The sequence below is a fragment of the Nelumbo nucifera genome, chromosome 1, assembly GCF_055504915.1.
Source record: "Nelumbo nucifera cultivar China Antique chromosome 1, China Antique-T2T, whole genome shotgun sequence".
Lineage (NCBI taxonomy): Eukaryota > Viridiplantae > Streptophyta > Magnoliopsida > Proteales > Nelumbonaceae > Nelumbo > Nelumbo nucifera.
In genome coordinates this window covers 186513957-186531646 of record NC_142649.1, presented here as the reverse complement: position 1 = coordinate 186531646, position 17690 = coordinate 186513957, and the positions used below count along the sequence as shown (strand labels likewise).

The 17690-nt window shown below is 37.9% G+C and overlaps 1 protein-coding gene across 1 annotated transcript; it reads right to left on the bottom strand.

Moving 5' to 3' along the window:
• Positions 1-1920: 1920 nt before the first annotated feature.
• Positions 1921-7136, bottom strand: LOC104596113 (remorin-like). Its single transcript, XM_010257140.3, has 5 exons — positions 6722-7136; positions 4524-4562; positions 4355-4442; positions 3307-3388; positions 1921-2330 (listed from the first exon to the last, which is right to left on the bottom strand). The coding sequence occupies exons 1-5, from the start codon at positions 6876-6878 to the stop codon at positions 2136-2138; spliced, it is 561 nt and encodes a 186-aa protein (XP_010255442.1). The 5' UTR covers positions 6879-7136; the 3' UTR covers positions 1921-2135.
• Positions 7137-17690: the final 10554 nt, after the last annotated feature.

The following is a 17690-nucleotide window of genomic DNA, read 5'->3' as shown; positions in this document are numbered from 1 at the left end:
TAGCCTTTTGGACTACTTGATGAGCAAGTTCCCTAGGCTTGAACAGAATATTTACAGAGGAAAAGTCATGACATAAATTATTAATTTTTTCAATATAAAGGTTCAGACGCTTATCAAAAAGAATTTTCAAACTTCCATCAAAAGCTCCTGATGTCGTGCGATTTGGAAACTCCCTCTGTCTGAATTCTGATTCGGATATCTTCTGGTTAGGGTCGAGCTGTGTAAGGCCAAGCTGAAAGGTGGCCGAGCTGATGTATACTGCAAGAGAAAAAGAGCTAGAGTGTCTGGGTGTCTTTTACCGAAGGAGAGCACTCTGGTGCTTAAGTCAGAAGAAGCTTGTGTATTCTTTTAAGAGATTGAGAGAGCTAGAGAGTACGTAATCGTGCATACTTTTCACAGGTAAAAATGAGTACTTTTTATAGACGCTAGTGGTCACAGCCCCCTTGTAATGGGATTGACCTTCTTGCGGAACCATTTTCACTTTGTTGGGCGCGTTAATGTGTTGGTTACGAGATCTACACAGAGATTACGATCTACCTGAGTTAACTCCAAGGTGTGTGATGCAGTAGGCCAGTCTAACGGTCGAGATATTAGCGCTCCGGGGATCTTGGCTTGGTAACGTAGTAATGGAATAGGTCAGCAAGCTCTTCCTCGCAGGTTGCCATGGATTTTTACATCTCGGCTGGCTTCTAAGACAGGTCACCGTAATCTTACAAAGTCTACTAGTTCGGCCTTGTTGAGGTGGAGGTTGGCTTGGTCGAGGTGCTCTAAACTAACTTGTCGAGCTAATTTACTTACTCAACGCTAAGATGTCACTCAAAGGTCACATGTCGCAATATGATTGGGAGGACCAAATCACCCCTCATTCATCAACTCACACTAAGACTTCCAGGGGATTGCATACAGAATCAACCTTATTATCATAGGCGCATAGAAAGTTAAAATAGCAGTCCAACAAAACAAAGCCAAAAGCTCCTTGGTTATTTCTTTGATAACCCCATCACATATTATTATTATAGATTGTTCATTTAACATGGTGGGATTGTTTTCCTGAGGAACTGGATTTGTGCGGTGCAAATTTATACTTTTTTTTTTGTGTTAATTGCCTTCCTTGGCAGTGCAAATTTTGCATCATAAAAACTGATGCAAAATTTGCACTACATTCCCCTTGCACTAAGGACTGCATTTTACTTCTCATTTCTCAAAATAGAATAAAACAAAAGCAAATCAGAATTTACACTCAGCTTATTTGCACTTCCAAACATTTTACACCAAATTTGCACTGCAAACAAACTAAGCCTACGTATCCACCACATAGGGCCAGGGAGTTGTTTGGGAACATGGTAATTTCCATTTAATTCACTTCTTGAAAATGGAAACAATCCTAAAACTACAAGATGGGTTTGTTGAAGGCCTCTTTTCAGACAATACATGGAGAATGATCACTGCAGATTTCATAAAATGAAGCCATTTTTGAAAACCCAAAGGACTGTCAATTGTTAAGGAGGAGAAAACATTTTTTCAACTAGTGAAGTTCAAAAAGTTCTCTAACCATGCAATGCAGCCACCAAGATATCTAGACCACCTTTGATTCTCTCTAGTCTCTACCGGAGATAGTAAAAGATCAATCAATGCAATCCTTTTTCTTTTTGCCTCTTCATTTGTAATTTGCAAGTAAAACTACAAGTTGTGTAGAACCTGACCTCACTCGATAGGAGCACAAAGTCATACTCCCAAAAATTGCTACTTCTTGAAAGTGTTTCCCATCTTCCAAAGAACGACTTACATTTCAATTATCTCTGTGTTACTTCCTGATCTTCACACACAAGCAAACTTATTTAGAGGTTAGGTAGGGAGCTACCAAAATAAAATGCTTCTGAGAGTAATTGTTCATTGCAAGAGCCCAAAAACCGTGAAGAATATTTTCAAACATTGTTTTTTCACAATTAATTAATGCAAGTTTTTTAATTTGTTTATATACACACAAACACATCAAGCATTCACACTAAATGAACATTTGCTTTATCTCCACCAAACACAAGCAATAAACAGCAAACAAACATAAAAAGGAAATATACAAATGAAAAAATCAAACATTTTCCCACTTCTATTTGTCAAGCTTGAGAATTTCAACATCAAAAGCACCCAAACAGCTTCTTTGGGGCAGTCCCTTTTGCACGGTACTTTGCAGCCAACTCTTCTGCCTTGAGTAGATCTTCCCCACGTTTGGCTTCAACCATGGCTTTCTTTTCTTCTGCTTCTTTGTGGATTTGAGCTATCATGTTTTTCATTTTCTCTGCATATTCTGCCTTCCTCTTCTCATATTCTTCCTGTTGCACCAAATTATTTGCCAATACAACATATATGTGTTAGAAATGGAGCAAGAGTTTCTTTGACCACATCTCTTTTTTCTTTTTTCTTTCTCTTCAGATAACTCCATTGAGTTTTCTGTTTGTTTAAGGCTTTTCTCAATTCATTAGTTTTTGAGCTTTTCTTGTTCTCTTTATCATCAAAATTGAAGATAGACTTTGAATTCTTTTTCAGCCAGCATTTTTTGGGTAGTCTTTTGAAAAAAAGAAAAAAAAAAGAACCAGATAAAAAATGCAGGAGTAAGTTTTAGCCTTAACTGAGCTGAGTACCATGTTACAGACATTAATGAAGTAATTAATGCTCAACCTGAAGATGAAATATTAGAAAAATGCAAACAAGAAAGAGCAAAAGCTTGAAGCAAAATCCAGAGCATAGGTAAAGGAAAATACTGGATTGTTGTTTGGAAGCTGATAATAAGCTTGGCTTATCTTGCTTCTCCTTTTGATTAGGAACATAAGGTTTCATTTTTTTTGGGTCCATAACAACAATTAGATCAGTGCTATAACTAGAGCTGAATAACCAATAATCTCATGGCACTTATGTTACCATGTTTTTCTAGATTCTTGCATAGAATATGGTTGTATCCTGTATGGTGTTCACAACTTTTGATTAAGTGTAACATGGATTTGGGATTTTTGATGCCATATCACGATGTTAAACTAGAAAATTGCTAGTCTTTCTTGCTAACTAGAGACAACAAAATATATTTTCTCACATAAACTGTTTTCAAGTGTATTGCTTGGTGACATGATAGAATCTCCATTTGACAGGCATAAGAACACAGGTTAAGAAAATGTCAAAGGTTAGGTCCATATCCAGCCTACCCGTCCCAAAATCACCAGGACCATCACTGGATATTGACTAAGTTGTTCTCAAGTGCATCAAAAAGCATGATAAATTTAAAAGGACATCCACAAAATGGACTAATGAGTTTACCTCCTTCTTTTTCAGTTTAGCTTCTACAGATGCTTTCTTGCTGTTCTCCCATGACCCAATTGTTGACAATTTTTTCTCTGCCCTGTTCAATTGTTTCAGTATGATTAAGTTTCAGTTCCAACATGTAGTATGATTTTGGTTTAAAGGAGAAGCAAAGTACAAATATACAATTAAGTCAAGTCTCAGAAGTTTCAAATCAACTCCCAGTCTACCTCAGAGAAAAAACCAGTAACAGGACAGCATTTTGCTTTTGAAGATCATCTAATTTATTGTTTCTTTTTGAAAGCCCATCTATTTATTGTGACCATTAAGTCAGGTGATTTATAAAATTTGGGGTGTACTTTTTTACTCAACCACCAGTCAAGTTGCAGAGTTCCTGAGAATATTGGTATGTTTCAGAAAGATGAAAATATGAAAAGAACTTTCCTGAACATAAAGGCAAACATGATAATAATACTATATATGTGAATATGATACAAAAGTTTATCTGAAGAACATACATCAAATTTAGAAAAACAGGGACAGCATACATGAAATTTAGAAAATTGTAGAGAAGAGTGGAGATATATACCCAATGTAGGTTGATAAAAATGCAAAACATGGTTCAATGAATGGTGTCATAAACTCTTCAATGCCGACCATTTTTCTTTCTTCTTCTTTCTTTACATTGTTTGCAGTTTTCATAAATTTTCTCTCTCCACCAAAGAACTTCAATAGATTTGTATACAAGAGCCAATATTTAATACGCTTATGATAAAGTCCTAGTTTTAACAGTGATGACACACCATTGTTTCCATTATTAGCATGTTTACCCATTATGGGTACCTGTGTCAAACAGTACAGAGGCACATGGAGGCAACTAAGGCAAAATACAACATATGAAGGCTTCTAAGAAGGACAACCCATAAGAATGACAAGTGGAAATTTGCGATAGCAGGGCCATATAGTTATACAAATTCATATAATTCAATCTAAGGTTGTTTCTAATCACCATGCATGAACAATTACTAAATTCTTTCTCAAACAGAAGTACAATGAAATCTCTTACTTGTTCTCAGCTTTTGTTTTTTCACTATCTTCCCATGCTCTGATTAGGGACAACCTCTTCTCGGTTTCAACTCGTGCAAGGACAGCATCTAAAGAATATATGAAGGAAACAATTTATCTATCTAAAGATTAGCTGCCCATAGTAGGTCGGATGCTAAATCAACACTTACCTCTATTATCTGATTTCTCCTCTGTAGGTTCTGGAGCCTCTGTTATTGACAGAAGAGCATGCAAATGGTTTAGATGTTAAACAATACCAAATAGGCAAATATTATTTATTGTTTTTTATCAGAAACTATAATATATTGTTTTAATCATCCATCATGAGAGAACAATATTGTTCTGCATTTCACAGAGAAACCTAAGAGCAATGGTATCTATCTTCACTTCAACAAGGAAAAGTAAATTACCCACATCATTAGAACTGTTGCATCAAAGTCTAGGAATTTTTTACATTTATGTGCCAATGGTAAAATTTCAGGCTGAAAAGCGTAAAATATGAGCTCAAGTCCAAGAGCAGCTACTTTGTGCAAAAGAAAAAAAAAAAGGGGTGAAGTCCATACCGAGTCCACCTTCCCAAGACCCCAGATATCTGGGATCAACATTGCGAAATGATATTTTTATGTGCCAATATTTACCCACATATTGATCATATAGAAGAACTGAACAACTTGTATTATTATTTGGCTACCAAAAAGCACCAACTTTAAGTTTCACATACTAGTGAGCTCAAAAAAACAAAACAAGCTCCAAGACAATAATATTGAATCACACAGCTAACAGCCATATATTTTAATTTCCTTTTTTCCCTCCTCTTAGGTTGTGTTTGGTTTGAAGGAAAAAGTAGGGAAAGGCAAGGAAACCCATACAAGGTTTGTAAAGGTTTCCCTTCCTTTCCCTACTTTTTCCTTCAAACCAAACATAGCCTAATAATGAAGCATTTATTAGATGATGCGAATGCTCCCTATCCCTGTCCGTGATATATGGAACAACAGGGCATAGGAGTCGAGAGGAGGAGGCAGAAGGAATCAGGAAGAAGATTGATTTCCTTTCAGTCTGAGTATCTTCTGTTATCTTGCGCAACATGATATCTATGGGACACAGCATAGTTAACTCCAAGTAAGTTCACCAGATGAAATAAAGTAAACCATCACAAGAAAAGGAGTAAAAAGGAATTCTGTTTCAATTTAAAACCTACAAAGGAAAGCAAGGGTGTCAAGGTAAAATCCCATCAAACTCATGGCTTTTTGATACCATTTCAACATAACTTGACATAAAGAAGTATCTTCAAGCTCAAAACCCGAAACAGGGGTTGATTAATTTTTAGGCCAGGAATACAGCCTTGATCATAACAGATCATTAGCAGAAAAATTTACACAAGTACGAGGGTATTCCATGTAGAGCAGATGAAGCCAATAGGTTATGAAGTCTTGAGAAAGTACTCATAAAAGGAGAAAAAGCCAAAAAGTAGAATCCCTCGTAATTGGACATCTAACAAAGCAAAAGCAATCATCGCTTCGGAATCTTAGAAAGTCAGTCCACCCCAAGAGAAATAGTCTGAAACCAAAAAGAAACTATAGTCTATACAACGATACCAGATCTCAAGGAACAATCTCAAAAAGGGGAAAAAATTATTGAAACCTCTCTGCTCTCAGTTATCACTATAAGAGCAGGGTCTAAGAAGAAGTACTTTTCAGTCCATCCAATTATCCACAATAGAACTTCAATTCAAAAGGAATCTTTGTTTTTTGGTAAGCAATTACAAAAACGAATCTTGAAAATTAAAAAAGAAAAAATCACATATTTGTATACGCTCTCGCTCTGGACAAAAAAGATTCAAAAGGAATATTTTAATTTATTCAGAAGATTATTAATTATAATTACCAAATCATCACTCATAAATAAAAACACAAAACGAGGAAATAACCAAACGAGACCTCAAAATTTCCTCTAGCTTCTAAAAGGCATGGGAAAATAATCTGTAATAATAAGACACATATCACTTTATGGTAATTCCATCAAACTGAAAGTATGAAAAAACAAACACCAAAAACAAGAACAACCATGAAGGAACTCCAGTCGTTCGATAGTAAATTTAAGGAGATTGAAGAATCTCATGATTTCCTTGACATACCGACCAGAAACAACCAAAAAAGAAGATGAAGATTTTACCAAAGTTCCAAATAACGACCGAGAATCGAATTAAAAAAGAACCACTGGAGATGGTGAAAGCCTTTGAATTTCAGAGAAGATAATAAGGAAAACCAAACAGAGAGACGCAAGTTATATCTCTAAAAGTCTAACATATGCTTTGAAAGAAGTAGAGTTAAGCTTAAGAACAAACAAGAAAGAAAAACCAGGAGCAGACCTTTGGGTTCATCGACCTTGCCTTCGGGAGGAGGTGGGATTACAGCTTTCTCTTCTGCAACGTCTTTTGGAGCTACGACAGTTTCAGGAGGAGGCGGTGGTGGTGCAGGCTCAGAGGCTGCCTCGGCCTCAACTTTTTTTACTTCTTCCTCTCCCATGTGTTCACCAAACCCTCAGCCGACGCAGTAACAGAATGGGTCCTTCAAATTTAGCGAAATTCGCCAAAGAAAGCAGAGACAAAGAAGAAACACGCTTCCAAAATCGGCAACTAATGCTACTGGCTGCTGGAAGAAGCCTTGAGCATAGCCCCCCACTTAGCTTAGGTAGGGGAGAGGAGAGCAGAGAAGTTGGTAGAAATAGGAGAAAGGGTGGGCGGTGACACCTCACACCTGACAGACGGAAGACAAAAGAGTGATGACAGATACTGCAATGGATTGGGAAATTATATATTGTTTATTTTTTTGAAGAAAGGATGATTGAAGAGCCGGAAGTACCAAAGTACCCCTGCTTTCTTAACGAAATGATGGAAGGTTGTAGCCGAATGGTTTGATGTTGTAAACTTACGATTGGGTTTTAGCTGTGAGGACTGAGGAGGCTTCAGTAAATTCAGTAAATGGATATGGATTAGAGAGCAAGAAAGAAGGAAGAAAGATTTATACAGAGTATAGTTTAAAATAAAAGTGATATAGCCGTTGGTTTCAGTAGTGAGGGACGGCTAGCGCTGGCTTTGGAGTTTGGACTGCTCCCTCTGCCTCTGGTGAAAGATTTTTCATTTTTTTCTGGGTAAAAAAATATAAAATCGTCAATGATAATACGAAAATATGGGTTTTTTTTTTTTGTTTGTTTGAAATTGCAAATGCAAATTGAAGGAAGGGATTAGGGAACGAGGACAGAGGACAGGAGGGAGCGTCGCTTTCAGATGGTCATGGTATTGTATGCTTCTGAGAGAAACAGGTAAAGCGGGTAAATCAGTTTTTCATTTTGTTGTTGTTTTGTTAAATGGAAAAAGACGAAAATATCGCAACAGTATCTGGGTTTAGGCTTCGTTTAAGCGTTGTCCATGTGAAGGGTGGGCCCCTATCCTACTTAAATTGAAATTGTCGGCATTCATCTCTTCTTGAAGACGTTTCACTTCACAGTTCACGCTCAAACAGTCCCACTCCAACCTGCCTTTTAACGATTATTCGGAACCTCACGCAACCAAACCTAAGCCTTTTTTAAGGCTTGATTCTTTGTGCAGAGGCCAGAGTTTACTCTCGAATGAATGATGAGAGATGGAGGAAAGGCCAACATCCTTACATACGCTCAGATGTTGCTTCCAAATCAAATAAAATACTTGTTTGTTTCTAAAACGGTGGGGTCAGCCAAATGTTTTGGATTTCTTTTTTGTTTATAGGAATAACAAATTTGCAAGGAGGGTTTCTTGGTTCATAGGCTAGGCTTCCCGCTTCCTCCGCCCGTTCTGTCAACCATGACAGATCATTTTCGTTCGCGCAGTGACACTTGTAACGAAGAACAGATCATCAGTCCTCAACCACCACTAGTTTATCAAGCGAGCAACAACAACTTATGTACGCACGCAAGGCCTCGTTTCAATGTCCTCACAACACAAGACTGTCTACCAACTCCCTCCGCTCGCCACCCACATGATCATAACCCTAATATATCTCACTACAGTTGAAATGTTTGGCTATCGGTTCCAAGAGCTGAGATTCTTCTTCTCTGGTGGAGTGGAGTGGCAGAGTCCCAAGTTGAATGAGTTGATGGAAACTTTACAACCAGAAAGAAAGTGGGTACTTTGATTACCTTGAGGTTTCATAAATCATAATGAACTTTAAGGGTCCCACCCTTCAAAGGATCTGATGATGGATGCAATGCTGTAGGTTATCACCGGCCCCACTAATTTAGACGAATCTCAATTTGATTAATTAAACTAAACCCTATTATTATTATTGTTAGCTTTATATATATCTTTTAGTTTTAAATCTTTAGCTTTTATACTTTCTTCTTTAATTTGCGTTTTGTTTCTCCTTTCCTTCGTATCTTTTTCTTCCCTTTTTTTTTTGCTGTTGGTTCTCATCAAGAAAATAACCATCACATATCATCTATATGTGATTGACATTACTTGTTACAACTTAATTACGAAACCAACTCATCTGGCAGACAGTTGTTAGGAGTCCTTAAAAACGATTCAATCAAGAGAAAAAAGGAAAAAGAAATTAGGACCTAACACGTTGATACAAAAGGGTCTCTGTGAGTATTATTATTAGCACAACTAGCTAGAGCTATGTCTGTCTAATTATCAGTTACAACAGAATGATTGATCATCTAAACATGGTCAGTTCATTAATTAGAATGATTGATTATAAGTATGACCAACTCATCCTCTCCCTCTCAGTGTCGTTGAATGACCGACTCTCACCAGGCTATTGCTATACATATTAACCTCTTGATTACTTAATATTGCCCCTGCAAAAATAAATAAATAAATGCTGGGAACATGTAAAATAAATTAAAGCAAGAAAAGAAATAAATAGTGACTGGACAAATCATGATAAAGTGGTTCAACTAACAAGACTATCTTCACCTATAATCTTATAATAATAAACAGTCAATTCAGTGCTGTTACGTTTTATATAAAAAGAAGGGGTAATAAGGGCAAATTTTGAGGTTTAATATTAATAAAAGTAATATTTTTAAAAATTTTAAAAAATAGGTTAATTTTTTAAAAATGGTAAAAACACTGTTAATAATCTTCTTCTTGCCATTTGTTCACCAGTGCTGCTGCCCGTCGCCGCTCGCCATCGCCATCGGCTGCCGCCTCCACCTCCGGTAGCGTTGCCAGAGGTGGCGGTTGTGGTGCTAATGGTCATTTCTCTGCCCAACGCCGCCACCTCTACCTCCGGCCTCCGGTAACGTTGCCAGAGGTGGCGACGGCAGCGCTGGGTAGAGGAATGACCACCAGCACCGCTACCGCCACCTCTGCCTCCGGCCACCTCCAGCAACGTTGCTGGAGGCGGAGGCGGAGGCAGAGGCAGAGATGGGTGGTAGCGGACGACGGTGGCGAGCAGCGGTGTTGATGAACAAATGGCAAGAAGAAGATGATAAACAGTATTTTGCCCTTTATTATATTATTTTTAAAAAGTTAACATATTTTTGAATTTTTTTTTAAATATTACTTTTATTGATATTAAACCTCAAAAGTTTCCCGCTACTATCCCTAAAAATAATAAAAAAAAAAACATAAAATTTACAGGGGCAGAATCGCAGAATTTACTTTTGGAAAAGATAACTTGATAATCATCACCCCCTTTTGGCTTTTCTTGTCTATCATCTTATCTTATTTCTTTACCAATCATGCATCAAACAGCTCCCTTTACAACGTTATTTCTCATAAATTTAGGCTTGGTTTGGCTTGGGGTAAAAAGTGGGCTCACGAGTAGGGATGGCAATGGGGCGGGTTAAGGGAGAGCTTTGTAAATTCTAGACCTTATGTCCTCCTTAAACCTTTCAATCCGTATCTACTCTAAAACCTATAGCGGGTTAGATTTTGAGAATCAAAACCCTCTTCACATATGAAAGTGCAAAACCCTTCCCAACCCTACTCTCCCCGCATTTAAAGGTAGGGGCAGGTTGGGAGAAATTGCCTTCCCTACCCATGAGTTCTCCTCACTATCCTTTGTTAATGGGTTAATTTTAAACAAAAAAAAAAAAATTACCACGTGGTCAGAATAAAACTCTCTTTTGGTTAAAAAAAAATAATATCAAAATATGAATAATATTGTTAAAAGCACAAGTAGAAACAAGGTGGTTTGGACAAGAGTGCTCAATTGACTTATTTTCCTTAAGATTGAGTCTGATGTTAGATAGGGGCAGCATTAACAATAAAACAGTCTTGGTCCGGGTGTCATTATAATTGAAAATAATGGAGGATTTTAAGGTTACTTAAGACTTAATGGTAGTTCAATTCTGGTTATGGTTACAACTTACACGGATAGATTTCCTTCCATTCACTCTAATTGATGGGAAATAGCTTTTCGTAAATGGTTTTATTTGTGCAAGTGTTCCTTGTAAATTAGTAAAACTTTCAACAACCAATATTACTTGTAAATATATTAATATAAGGTGGGATCCCTTATATAGGCCTGATATGAAGTAGAAGATAGAATAGCTAGCTGTTCAATTTCAAGGATCCCTCATATGGTAGACAGCTTGGATTGGCTATGTCATGCCTTTACATTGTACAAATATGACAGGTTGTGTAGGAAAGCTCCCCACTTGACCGCATCTTCCCTAAATATTCAGAGGCCAGGTTGGTTTGGAGCTTAAAAGTAATAGGAAATGTCTTAAGTTCCTTTCTATATCCTTGTATTCAGGAAAAATTTTGGTCAACAACACTAAATAAGCCCACATTTATAGACAAATTTTATATCAAAAGATCAAACAACCTAAATAGCTAACTAATATTAGTTGTAAAAGGTAGAGTTAATACATACAAGGTAGAGCATGTATGTAGTATAATTGATACGATATGAAGCGGATGATTAAACATGGGATCCATCCAATGGAGCTCTTATCTGATGAACAGGATTCTTTCTTGTAGGTAAGCTCTCTACTCCATTCGGAATTGGAATTGATGTCAGCAATACCAACTTGTATCATTTCCTCCTCTTCCATAATAACATGTGGGAAAGCCAAACCACAGCCACATATATTATATAAGATCATTTACTATTGCCATCTCACCTACTAAATATCCATATTCATTCATTGATGTAATGATTAATGGTTTGTACTGGGGCATAGCCTGTTGCCTCATTCACATATTAAAATATGGTTGATGTTGATTGATGAGATGGTATCTCTAGGTCTGATCTGTTGGTGACCTACCTCTCTTCCCTTCTTCACCCTCCACATATAATATAAATTAACTAGGTGTATCTAAACGAAGATTCACTTTGTTATTTGATTACCCAATAGACAAAACAAGGAGTATATTTATTTAATTATCATTTATCAACCAAATTTTCTTTCATATGATTTTTATTAGTTGGCAGCCCTTGGGAAAATTTAGTAATCTTACTTGAGAATTGACATAGATGGGTGCATATTCATCATGGGGGAACTGATTTGGATTATTTATATTGGGTGGAAAGACTTTTTTTTTTAATTTTATTTGGGTTCATTTTGGTTCCATTGAGTATGATGAGTTGGCTTAGTGTGAGCATGCCACGTGTATGACACAGACCCTTTTGAGTAGAGGCACCAAAAGAAAAGATGATAGGGCACCTACTTGTTTATTTGGAGTGATTAACACGTCATATGATTGCCACCTCGAACCACCTTATTAATTAATTTATTTATTAATAAACTACTGGTCTAGCTGTACTGCTCTTCCATACAAGTCGTCTCAATTAGTAGAATTAGTAATCCTCCCAAGCCTCCATCGTCAAACTATTGGCTATTGCTGCACATAATCAAACAGTTGGAATCCATATACGGGCGGGGTCCAGTCAGATTCCTGAGTTGATGGGCCTTCCATGTTTGATATTTGGAAAACTTGTGTCCATGAGCAATCAATGAGATGGAGTTGGGTCATTGAAATCTTGGGCTGGGCTTTTTGGCCTTGAGTGGCCTACCACTTAAATGCCCGTCTATAAATCCGACAATATTCTGCTTTGTTGTTGGGTTTAAGCTGAGATGGCCACGTGGTGGTCCTCCACTGGAGAGATTTTTGTCTAGCTAGAACTTAGTAGTCAAAAAAAGACAACGTGGACAATGCGAATACCCTACAAATCTGTCGTGCTTACAGCTGTCACCGGTGCTGCTACAGTCGGACAGCTCACTTGGATTGAACAAACGAGACAAGCTGGATGGAAACGTTTGCCCTGTGAGAATTGACAATTTGAAATGAATGACCTCATTCTAATATTTTATTCCCGAGTAGGAAATTGGAATAGCTCCAACGATAACCCCATGAAATGGGTTTCATTGTAGAGCTACATCCCACCTAATTACCTTTCTAATACAAAAAAATATCTAGTAAGAGGCAATTAGTTGTGTCCTGATTTTTCAAAATCATGCTTTTTAAAAACGAACCGGTCAGGGGTCCGGTTACCGGTTCGAACGGTCGGACCGTTCGATCCGAAAGGCCGGCCCATTCTGACAAAAAAATAAAAAATTTAAAAAACTGGAAAATGGTCAAAACCATTTGAACGGTTAACCGGCCGGTTCAGCGGTTTGCTGACCAAAATCAATAGTTTTAGGGGAAAAAGCGATTTTGAAAGAAAACGGTCAGGTGACTGATTCCCGGTTTTTCCAGTCCGAACGTCCAGTCCCGTCCGGTTTTGAAAACAGTGTTCAAAATATAAATTTGTCCATCCAGTTTATTTATTAGAATTATTATTAATTCTATTAATGCTTTTATTATTTGGAAATGTAATACAGTAAGTACTACTATTTTACAATTCACAGCTTGACCTCACAACTTTCTTCTCATTGAATTCTGATCTCAAAATCAATATATTTGTTTTTCTTGTGTTTTATCTATTAATTAAAAAATTGTTTTGATGTAACTTTTGGTCTATTTTACATTGAACAAACAAATTGAACCAAATAAACGAATAAAGGAGTAGACACATCATAAATCGGAAGTATATTGATTTATTGATATCCAATTCTGTAGCCTGTAGGAGCTTAGATCCCTCATATCCAGACAAATTTGATTTGATTTGTTAATTGTTAGTGGTTGAAAATCCTGGGAAAGAGCACAGCTGCTGAAGCAAACACCTGCAGGTACATGAAAGTCAAGTTAAAAACATGGAAGAACACTACATCTTCACGTGGGCTGGACTCTCCGGTGAATACCTTAGCCCAGTCCATACTGCAACTGGGCTAAGCCAAACTTTACGTCCTTGTTTGTTTGCCTTTTTATTTTCCCCGAATTTTGCCTTGTTACTTGAGGCCGTCCAATAAGACTTAACCAGGCTGGTACTTTTTTCATGTATGGTGATTCTACTATTGTGGAATTGTCGGGGAGGTGGGGAGGGGGAGTCACCCAGTCGAAGGGACCAGCTCCTCCATAGGACTATAGGAGTTTTTCTGATTAGGTATTGTTCTCTGTTGGGGTTGGGGGGCATTCGACCTCTTTGTTTTCTGGCGCTCCTTAACATTTTTTGCACCATTTCCAGAGTTCTTGCAAAACGTTCACTCTTGATATTAAGATTACTTGTTTCTTTGGCTAGTAGTTTTACCTTCATTTATTGTTTAGGCCAATAGATTACTTATTACTTGTTAGTCCAGTCTTCCCGTGGGGTTGTTTGGGTGTCAATTCTTATCGGTTTCTTCTTGATTGTACTCTCTCTCAGCAGTATTTAATGACATTTTGTCATTTGCCATTTCTCTAGTCAATACATGGGAAAATCTATGATACATGAAAGATATGATAAATAACACCTGATGAAGGGTAATTTAGTCCTCCCAGACAAGTGGTGACACGTGGCCCTTATCGACATTTCAACACTAAGCCAGTAGGCCAACTCGACGGGTTAGCTCGAAGCACCTCGCATAGCCCAATCTCGACCTCAGCAAAGGGCGAGCTGGCAGAGTCCATAAGGTCACTAGAGACCTAGCCAAGAAGCCAGCCGAGCGGAGGCGAGCAAAGGCAGCCTACAAGGGTGAGCTCGCGACTGTTAAAACAGCTCGTTGTACCGTATGCCAAATTCTAAGTAAACGAATTGTAACTCCTGCGAAGATCAATCAACTGACACTATAATGCGCCTGAAAGTAGGGAAACAACTCCACGAAGAGCTCAACACAGTTACCTTGAGCCCCTAGAGTCAAGGGACCTGTATAAGACATCTAGATCCACCAAGAAAGGTATGCGTACTAATACTCTCAAGCTCTCTCACACTCTCAAAGAAATCGCCATTCACCTACTAACTTAAGCATCAAAGTGCCCTCCCAGGTAAAAAACTACCCAGGCACTCTCACCTTTCTTCCCTTGCAGCTCACTTTAGCTCGGACATCCAAACCTCAGCTCAGCCAAATTGACATTCAGTCAAAGTCCGAGTCATAATACATGAGGGAGCATTCATATTGCGCAACATCACCCCCTTCTTAATTTCATGTTTTTCTGAATTTTTCATTTTTTAATTCCACATAATTAACCATTAAACCAATAAGGAAATAACATAGACTTAAATATTCCTAACGACCATAAAAAAGGAGAGATTTACTTTTCTAATGTTTACCCATGTAGCACCACTTTCTCCACTTTCTCCTAAATTGTCTTTAATTCCTATTTATCTCCTAAATTATCTCAAACTCCTATTTATCTCTTAATTCAACTTTCTCCTAAATTACGCATGTAGCACCAGTTTTGGTTGGTTTACAAATGGCCAAATTGAAACTGACCTAACTTGGTTGAGTTGGAAAATTGATAAAACAAAGCCAATTGGAAATACTATAAAACCGACTAATGGTGCGCAATTTGACTACTCTTATCTGGAGGACAATCCGGACTCTAGGTGGATGGCAAGCTGGATAGGTCTACAAAACAATCTATCAGAGAACCCAGGGTGGCTAACCCGGCGAGGTCGCTCCGATGCTTAAGTTAGTATGCTGTAAATGCAAGCTGAGTGCTTGAGAGCTTGAGTGCTAGAGAGTAGAGTAATCATGCGTACCTTTGCCTTGAGGTTCCCATCTTTATATACTGGAGTAGTCGTGGGTCTCACAAAAGAGCTCTGGGATCTCTAGGGGTGTGGAGATAGTGTTCGTTCCGCTTTCGAAGGAGCAGTAGGTAGATAAGGCTTTATCGTTTCACTTCCGACTCTAGCGGAGCTGGGATGAGTCCTCATCGTGATCTCGGAAAAGTCGGGATCTGTTAGCTCATCGTGATCTCGAGAAATTTGGGATCCATTGGAGAGACCTCTGGAATCGGTTACGTGGCGATTCGGGTTGTCAGCCTCAAGCTGATACTTCGATTCTTTAGTTCTAAACTGAATTGGATGCTGAGGTGCCTCGACGCCGAGGTAAGCTTTGGGCCGAGGTGGCCGAATACCTGAGCTCAAATGTTGCGAACTAGGCTTGCCAGGCTGAGCCGTCATCCCTTAATCAGGTCGCGTCCACGTGTCCCCTTCTCGCTAGGTCAGGCCAAATCACCCTTCATCACCGACCAACTCGGGTTGAGTTCGATTGGATTGGTTATTAGAAAATGAAAATATAAAACAATTATATTACTCCTATGTATTTCTATTGTTTAACTTTCGCTTAACAAAGCTTGTGCATCGCACGGGTCCCTGCTAGTATATATATACACACACTCACACACACACATACACATAACCATGCCTCTCCTTCCTCTAAACCCCCTTCCTAATTTTCTGTTTTTTTATGAATTTTTTTTTAATTCCACATAATTACCCATTAAACCAATAAGGAAATAACATAGGCTTAATTATTTCTAACAACCATAAAGAAAGAGGGATTTTCTTTTCTAATGTTTAGCCAAGTGGCACCATTTTCACCCACTTTCTCCTAAATTGTCTCTAATACCTATTTATCTCCTAAATTATCTCTAACTCCTATTTATCTCTTAAATCTCTAACTCTTATTTACGAGTACGTGCAACCTAATTTACTGAGCAGTGAGAGAATTTTCTAATAAAAAGTTTGCAATCTGCAATCAACATGTGAATCCGCCAAGGAGCGTGATAGCCAAACTCCAACAGACTTGTAGTCACAAGTGTAGAATCTCCCTCAAGAATGATGGAAGAGAGCCCCAAATCTGACGCAAACAAAAGGGCCGCATGAGTAGCTTTAGCTTCTAATTCTTCTGGGGAAGCTTTAGGAACTTTAATGGATCTACCATAAATAAAATCCCCTGAGTGATCACTCACAGATCACAACACCTAAATCCCCATCTAAAGATGATAAAGCACCGTCAAAGTTGATTTTGTACATAGGAGGGATAGGTTTCTGCCAAAAGTGGGAGGAGCCATCCAGGAGACGGTAGTATTAGAAATATCCCCATTAATCAATATTGAGCATCGAATCTCCTCCAGTTGGGACTAGGCCTTGAGTTTTAATAAAAGGACACTCTTATTTTGGCCCTTAGCAAACCATATTGGTTGTTATAAGGAAATTTGGACTTGTGACCTCACAGATATTTTTGTCAATCAAGTCAAATTTGGGTCCGACCATGGTTGGAACCATCAGTCCATTCACATGTATGATAATTGAAATAGTCACCTATATACGAGTACTTGATAGTATTAATATGGAAATAGAAGGTTCTAAGCAATAAGGCACACATTGATCAGATTTTTCAATGTATAAATAAGGCCATGTTTGATTCAATTCTCATTCTTTTTTATTCTTACATAAAATGAATCAAACGCTTTTTTCTTAAAAATGAATTCTTTCCAGACTGACAAGTGTCCTATGTAAGAGTACTTTTGTGAAGTATTTTCATAAAAATACTTTTGTAAAAGTGCTTTTGTGTAAACGTACTTTTTATAAAAGTGTTTTCGTAAAAGTACTTCCATGGTGGTAGTCCGCTAGTAAACATTTATGGCAGCAGTTTTATAGGTGGAGTTTCCTCAAAGAATGAAAATGAGCAAGATGGGGCATGATTATTTTTTATGTTGCAGGCTGATTTTTCATTCAAAAAGGAATGTGGCCCGTGGTAAGAATTTTGTAACCAAACACTCTAATGTTCTAATGTTATTCATTCTTGCTCATTTTTATCCAAAATGAGAAAGAATTAAAAGAATAAGGCCCAAAGCAGTGAACCAAGCATGGCCTAAAGTACCGGCAAATAGGGTCTACTAACATTAATCCATCCATTATCCATATCTAAATGAAAACTTCTATATAAGGACAGTTTTTGTTGGACCAGATCGGTTGGTTTACCGTAAATCAAACTGGTCCGGTCCAGACTCCAGTATGACCATCAACCCAGTTGGATTG